A 7,768-nucleotide genomic window follows, 5' to 3' on the forward strand; every position below is an offset into this window, starting at 1 on the left:
CCTGTTATCTAGGAACCTAGCAGTTACCTTCCTCCCCTGTTCTGGTTCATTTCACTGCTGGATAGATCTCCAGAAAGAATGAAACAAAGGGAAAAGGGAGATCAAATGTAGACTCTGTTGGTACTGGTGTTTGGCAGAGGTATACAGGGGAAGAGTTAGAAAGTAATGACTGGGGACGCCTGGGTGGCTCAGCGGTTTGGTGCCTGCCTTCAGCCTGGGGTGTGATCCTGGAGACCTGGGATTGAGTCCCACATCAGGCTCCCATGCATGGAGCCTGCTTCTCTCTCTGCCTATGTCTCTGCCTCTCTCTCTGTGTCTCTCATGAATAAATAAATAAAATCTTTCAAAAAAAAAAAAAGGAAAGAAAAAAAAAGAAAGTAACGACTGAATGGAGATCTGAAGAGTATTCAGATTTCAGTGTTTGCTCCGTTACTTTGCCCTTTCTGATGCCTGACAAATGAGAGCTTTGAAAGGTACAGTTTTCTCCTCGGACTCTGTTGAATCAGAGGTTGGATATGTTGAGGACCCCTCAGATGGACACCTAAAGCAGTGCTATAACCCCTTCCCCTCACGCGGATCCACTCTTCTTGGCTCTTGAAACCACTCATCCCAGATCTCTTCCCGCTGATTGCCCCATCACATGCAGCCAAGGCTGGAAGGTCTATGGAAAATCCCAAGATGGATGCTTTATTCTAAGAAGTAACTATTAGTGGAGGGCAGGTACCAAGGTGGAAAAAAATCCTTCAGCCTCACACATGGCCTGAGACCTTGCAGCCACAGCCAAGCACATGTGACCTGGGAAAGGTACAACTCAGTCGTCTCTCAACCCAGTTAAAGTCTGGTGGCACATTCATTTCCCATCTCTGCTGACCCTCAGATCGTCATCCCTTTTCAGGTTTTTCCACGTGAGCACTGAAGGTGCATTTACCTAAATCTGTACTCTGCTCAGCTTTGGTTAGCTTGGCTTGGGTTTCCTGCCCTCACAAGATTTGGTAAATGATAATAGCCTGAGTAATAGAGCCCAGTGGGTGGGTAATGTTTAGATTTTTATTCCAATTCTTCTTGCATGCCTTCTTGCTCCTGGTTTCAGGATAAAACTGACTATCCCTCTTAATGGAGGGTTCAGGAGGGTGCCTTCCTTTGGAGAGCTGGAAAGTTTGAGGGGGGACCTAGAAAATGACTTCAGCCAACCCTTACCTGATAGAGGAACCCAGTGTAAACTTCTTTCAAATAGCTTTTCTCGGGATCCCTGGGTGGCGCAGCGGTTTGGCGCCTGCCTTTGGCCCAGGGCGTGATCCTGGAGACCCGGGATCGAGTCCCACGTCGGGCTCCCGGTGCATGGAGCCTGCTTCTCCCTCTGCCTGTGTCTCTGCCTCGATCTCTCTCTCTGTGTGACTATCATAAATAAATAAAAATTAAAAAAAAAAAAAAAACAAATAGCTTTTCTCAGTTACTGGTTATATCCCTCTGCTGATGAGAAGCTTCATTGCATTACAAGGCTTCCTATTGCATTGTTGGTCTGTTCTGATCATTTTTTCTATTTGAGCTAAAATGAAATGATAGTAGACAACCAAAATAAACCTAGGCTCATAGATAAGCTTTATTAGAGGTGGATGTTTGCGTGCTGAGACTGATGGTGGGTTTTTTTTCTTTGTCCTTTTAGCTGCCCAACAGACAGCAACCAAAGAGGGCCTGGCTTAGCTGGACCCAAAAGATCCAGTGTGGTCAGCCCAAGCCATCCACCACCAGCTCCTCCTCTGGGCTCTCCACCAGGCTCCAAACCCGGGTTTGCTCCACCACCTGCCCCTCCACCTCCACCTCCAATGATGAGCGTTCCACCCCCTCCACCGCCTGGAGGATTTGGGCCTCCAGGGACCCCACCACCACCTTCACCCCCATCTTTCCCACCTCACCCCGATTTTGCTGCCCCTCCACCTCCTCCCCCACCGCCTGCAGCTGACTACCCGACTCTGCCACCACCTCCCTTGTCCCAACCAATAGGAAGTGCACCTCCGCCTCCCCCTCCTCCCCCTCCCCCGGGGCCCCCTCCTCTCCTTTTCAGTGGTCCCAATGTCCAGCCTGTCACACCACCACCACTTTCTGATGCCACCAAGCCTAAGTCCTCCTTGCCTCCTGTGAGTGATGCCCGCAGCGACTTACTTTCAGCCATACGTCAAGGTAATTCCCAGTGCTGGGTCCAGGACCACTTGTCAATTTCTACAGCCGAGATGACTGGTTAGAGGGTGGCCTAGGGGTTCCATGCCCTTCCCAGGGGATAGCTTTCATTGGGTGGGGAGAGATTGGGAGGGACCTCAGGCCTCAGATCAGCCTAAAGAAAGGCTTCACTCTGAAAATACAGAGATTTAGATTTCTTTCCATCTTAGTTTAAAGTAAAGGATTCTTGGGGCACCTGAGCCAAAGCATCTGCCCTCGGCTCAGGTCATGATCCCAGGGTCCTGGGATTGAGCCCCAAGTCAGGCTCCCTGCTCAGTGGAGAGTCTACTTCTCCCCCTCCCTCTGCCTGCTCTTCCCCCTGCTTGTGCTCTCTTTTTCAAATAAATATATAAAAGCTTTAAAAAATAAAAAAAACAAAATAGATAAAATAAGGATTCTTGGGGCCTTGGATGGCTCAGTCAGAAGAGCAGGTGACTCTTGATCTCAGGGTTGTGAGTTTAAGCCCCACCTTGGGTGTAGAGATTACCTTAAATAAGTAAAGTAAGAGATTCTTAACTTGGGGTCTTTGAACTCCTTGACAAGACATGGCTTTGCCTCTGTTTGCCTTCATTTTGTGCCCCAGAGAAAACCAAGTATCACTGCCCTAGAAGATACTTCTCTGGCCAGTCATGCCCTGTCCTCTTACCCTTCCTCCCTTCTCTCTTTCCCCTTTCTCACCCCGTCCTTCTCCCCCTTTTCTCCTATTCCCTCTTTGTCTCCTTCCCTCCCTTTTCCCCACCTTCCTGCCCTCCCTTATCATCTCACCCTTGTGGAGTATTTATTCTCTTTCTTTCAGAGGTCAGGTCTAATTCCAGTGGTTTAAAGTCGTTTCTTCGGTTTGCGAGACTCCTAGAACTAGGGGTTGTCTGAGGGAGACCAGTTGGGGCAGCTGGGCTCAGTGGTAATCAGTGAACCAGAGAGACTGAGTGCCTAGTGGGTACAGTTCGGTGGCTACTCCCCACTCAGAGCCTCCTGAGAAGTGCCATCCTCACCAGCCTGTGGAAATGGAAAGAATGGCAGGCTTCCTTTCCAACATGCCTATGGCACTGGGGCCTGGCTTGGATAAACCCTCATCTTTACTTCTTTTCTTGCTTTCTCTTTTCCCTTTTTACTTTTTCAGAGGATCCCCACACCTTCCCAGACTCTGCCCACCCCTGGCCACGCCCCCTTCCTCAGTCCTGTGTGGATCCCCAGACCTTTGGAGACCCACTCACCTTCTGAACCCTTCTCTCTGTCTCTATCTCATCAGGCTTTCAGCTGCGCAAGGTTGAGGAGCAGCAGGAACAAGAGAAACGAGATGTCGTGGGCAACGATGTAGCCACCATCTTGTCACGTCGAATTGCCGTGGAGTACAGCGACTCAGAAGATGACTCCTCTGAGTTTGATGAGGACGACTGGTCGGATTAACTCTTTCTGCCTGCTGCCCTCCTCCTTTTTCTTTCCTCCTGCTGCCTTCTTTGATGCATATCCCAACAGTCTGATGCGGGGGGGGAAAGAGGAAAAAAGAATTTCAAGGGGCCAAAGTCTTCCCTGAAGCAACCAAAGATATATCCAAGTGCTTCCTCCAAATCAACATACATTTTCCCATCTCCCCATGGACAGGCCCCATGGGGGCTCCTGAGATTCAGTAGCTGAGATGTTCCCTCTTCCCTTCAAGTGACTGTTGCATATTGAAGAGAAGGCAGAACTCCAAAGCAGATCCCTTTGATTGGGTTTAGATTGGAGTTGGTATCTTCCTCTGGGAGCCATTTTCATCTGTAGTCTCCTTCCAAAATCCTTACCCTTCAAATAGTGCCAGCCATCTTCTGGTCCTAAAGCCTGCATGGGCACGGCTGGCCCCTTTCCCATGCGCTGAGAGGGCAGAGCAGGCCACATGCCCTAGCAGCCAGACTGCCACACCTTTGTGCCGTGGTCAGCAGGGTGAGCTAGCTACCTTTTGCTAAGCCATCTCTGTCTCGGTGCGCTTTATTCTAGGAGCCATCAGGCCCTAAAGAGTGTCTCCCTCTCTACCCAGAAATGGTGCCTTTCTGAAGGCTGAAGTTGTTGCCTCCCCTCAGGCTCTCTGCAGAGTGTGGTGTTCAAGTGTCCTTTAAATACCCCTCCCTCACTACCAGGTGCTTTAGGCACCAGAGCCCAGTTCAAACCTCCAGTACCCATGACCAAACTAGCCTTGACAGGGATCTGGACCTCTGTTGGCCATCAGGGGCCAAGCTTAGAGACTCGGAACTGCAGAACTGGAAGAATGATGGAACTCCTTGGATCCTACCCTCTTAATGATGCTGGGAAATGATTTGCTTCAGGTCTTGAGGTCACACAGTTGGATGGTGACAGAACTCTAGAGCCCAGAATTCCTGGTTCCAAGTCACCTGTGCCTTCTGCGACCAAATAGTGGGCACTTGGAGGAGTCCAGGTAGAGCAGTCTTGGCTCTTTACTACTCCAGACCTCACCATAGGTGGGAGTCCCAGGAGGAGGACTCAGAGCCAGTGCCGGGCCTCTCAGTGCTGCTCAGACCCTTATAGCCTGTCTTACAATTCTTTGCTCCCCCTTTACTATCGCCATTGAACCACATGGCCTTGGGAGCTGCCCTTCTGGGGGACCAAAGGTAGTGAGAGAAGGAAGGGGGTACGCAGCTTTGACAGGTGCTGCTTTCAATTCCTCTGCAACTCGTCCCCCTTTTATTTCCCCAATTTAAGCATAGGTTCTGCCAACTATAGAAACTTCAGTCCCTCAGGCTGGTGGCTGCCGCAGGTAGCTGCCTAGGGGGGCCTGGCAGCTGTGAGGAGGGCTGAAAGGCTGAGGGGCTCTGGGTCTTGTTTCCAGCTCCCTCCTCACTGTGTGCCGTGATGTTCCCTCCCTCACTCCCCCTTTTCCCAGAGCTAATACACAGGTGCTATTATTCAGAAAAAAACTGGTCAGCTTTGGCCAACAGTGAGGTTTCTTCTCTTCTGCCCTAACTATTGTGTAGCCTCTTATGCTGAAACCGGCTTCTCCTGGCTTCTCCGGCTTTCAGAGCCCTGAAACAAAGAGAAACAGGATCTGTCTCTACCCAGCACAGCAAATGGTTGTAGTAATTGCCAAAGCCCTCATAAACCCCTCCGGCTTGAGGGGAGTGTGTAATCATGGGTACTACCGCTGTGCCCTGGCTGGATGCTCCCCCTCTGCCTTCTTTCCTTGAACTCTATCCTGGGGACTGAGCCTGTAGGGGCCAGCATGCCCTCCTGCTGGGGCTACTGCAGACTGGACCCCCGCCCTCCCCAGATCAGATGTCTGCCATGGGGCGGGCACCGTGCTCCGTGCTGGCCATACCAGACTGTGTGTGCCCCCCACCTTGCTTCCCACCTTGTACTTAGGAAGCTGAAGGTGCTTTCTTCAGAACCCTAAAATGGCTGTTGAAGGTGTCCCTGGCTGCAGCCCAGCAGTGGCTCGGAGAGGCAGGTGGAGGGCAGTGGTTCTCCCAAATAGGAGTCCTGGGGCCTGGCCAGGCCAGGGTTCGGGCCTAATGGCTTTGACTAAATTACCCCCATCCCCCTCCTTTCCGGAAAAGGGGGAGCCAGCGCCACTTGCTATCATTCTGCTCTGACCTTGAAGGGGGCGGTGTTGGCCTGGCTTCTGGAATGGACACAGTCTGCCCTGGAAAGGGCTGGGGGCAGAAGGGGGGGCACTGCCTGCGGAAGGTAGGATTAGATCATTAGCTCAGTGACCTCCTAGGGTTTCGATGTGCTGTGTTCTCATCCTACAGCTGGTTTGGTAATGATCTGCAAGTCCCGGAGAGCAACAGCACAGCTCTGCCTGACGCTCTCATTAAAATCTATGCAGCCAAGCTCTGTGCTTTGTAGCAGCCGGCCTTGCGAAGCCTCCTCAGCTCGGGGGGCTGGGGACCCAGTCAGCTGAGAGGCCCTCTGGGCTCTATTTATGCATATGTGCACCAAAACAAAATAAAACAAAAAACCCACAATGCTTCTTTAAACCCGGAGCCCTTTAAGATGATAAAGGACCCTATGCAGGTAATTGTGCGTCTTTGGAATCCTGTAATTGTAGAATGCAAAGTTTAGTGATTATTTAAACTGGGCTGAGGCTGGCAAGAGTGTGGAGCAGTAGTTCATAAGGACTCTAAAGCGCTGAAGCTAAGGAGCCACCTCCCTTCCCTAGTTTGCCCAGCCCAGGGGACCTGCCCCCATTCCTGTGGCCCAGGGACCCAGCTTCCAGTCGGCAGTGTCAGAAGTGACTTGTGGCTTTGCCACGGTTGTGAGATGACTACATTCCAAAGGAGCAGCCACAGGGAGGGGGCAGGCTCTGCGATCCCTTGGAGGCTCAGAGCAGCTGGCCCAAGCTCCAGCTCGCCTCCAACGGAAGCTCAAGCGCCCTCAGAAACGACCCTGGCCAATGTCACCGCAGAGCCGAGGCAGTGTTGTCAGGGCTAATGTGAAATCTCTTCCCGTGGCGCCGATCCTCCGGCTCTGCAGCGCCAGCTTGGACAGATTGAGGTCTCTGTGGCTTTGGTGACCCTGCTTAAGCATTCCCACCGTGTCCCAGCTTCGCTCTCAGCCTGCCTCCCTCCGCAGCCCCCCTCACCTGACCTCAGGGCCTGGGGAGGGGGCCAGTGCCCCAGGGCAAGGGGCTGTTGCTCAGGAGAGATGTCAGGCTTCCTGGCGTCATCAGGCTTTGAGCTCTACTGGGGTCCAGCAGACCTGGGACCAGGTGTCACTAGGAGATATGCCTCATGCTGTGCCTCCATGAGGGCTAGGGAACAATTCTGTTATTGTATTAACTTGACTCAGTTAACTCACTTGAGAAACTAACCAATTTTTACTTTCTGTCTAGAATGATGTACATGTAGGAGAGTGAGCTATAATGCTCCCAAAGTGCCTTGTTTTCTCTGATATAAATATATTTATAAGGACCTATTCCAGTGGATTCTTGGGTGTGTTTGCCACATCGATTTTAGGGAGTGGGCGTATATGTAGTAGGGATACAGTCTGGAAATGGGTCCCTTTCCCCTCAGGGTGGGAGAGGAGAGGTGGGGGTTAGAGACCTGTGAGGGTGGGGTTAAATCAAACCCCCGAGGTGACTCTTTCCTCTTCGCCCTACTCCTCTTAGGCTTAGAAGGACGTCCAGTTTTTTTAAAGCCCTGTGGCTCCAAGCCTGGTCTCATTTGTTTCCCTGGCTGGCTCACGTGTGGACCACGTTAGCACCCCATGGCCTGAGGATTCCACGTAACGATTTTATGTTATACGTGCAAATATGTAAATGCCAACATTTTAAATAATTTGATAAATCTTTGTAGCTGCTCAGCCACCTTTGGTGTCTGTGTGTGTCTGTGCGTCTGTGCCTGTCTCTGTCTCTAATGGGAAAGTGGTTGGAAGGGGCCGACACTGATAGCCACAGGTGGTGGCCGAGCCCTGGAGGGAGGTCTTGTGTGAGTGGCTTCGAGGAGCAGGAGGCCTGCGGGTCTGGATGGCGTAGGCTTTGTGGGAGGGGGAGGGGGAGGCCAGAAACCATTTTGATTTAGGAGACCCAAGCTGGGGGACCCGGAAGCCCGGATGTCCAGCCGTC

At 51.8% G+C, this 7,768-nt stretch overlaps 1 protein-coding gene across 4 annotated transcripts in view; it reads left to right on the plus strand.

The window, feature by feature from the left end:
• WASF2 (WASP family member 2) overlaps positions 1-7,510 on the plus strand; it is a 72,874-nt gene extending 65,364 nt beyond the window's left edge. For all 4 annotated transcript variants that reach the window (XM_072827593.1, XM_072827591.1, XM_072827590.1 and 1 more), the window contains 2 exons: positions 1,664-2,178; positions 3,464-7,510. In XM_072827593.1, coding sequence (XP_072683694.1) covers positions 1,664-2,178; positions 3,464-3,621 — 673 coding nt within the window. In that variant the 3' untranslated portion in view covers positions 3,622-7,510. The remainder of the gene's footprint in view (positions 1-1,663; positions 2,179-3,463) is intronic.
• Positions 7,511-7,768: the final 258 nt, after the last annotated feature.

The sequence above is a fragment of the Canis lupus genome, chromosome 5 (assembly GCF_048164855.1).
Source record: "Canis lupus baileyi chromosome 5, mCanLup2.hap1, whole genome shotgun sequence".
Taxonomy (NCBI): Eukaryota; Metazoa; Chordata; class Mammalia; order Carnivora; family Canidae; genus Canis; species Canis lupus.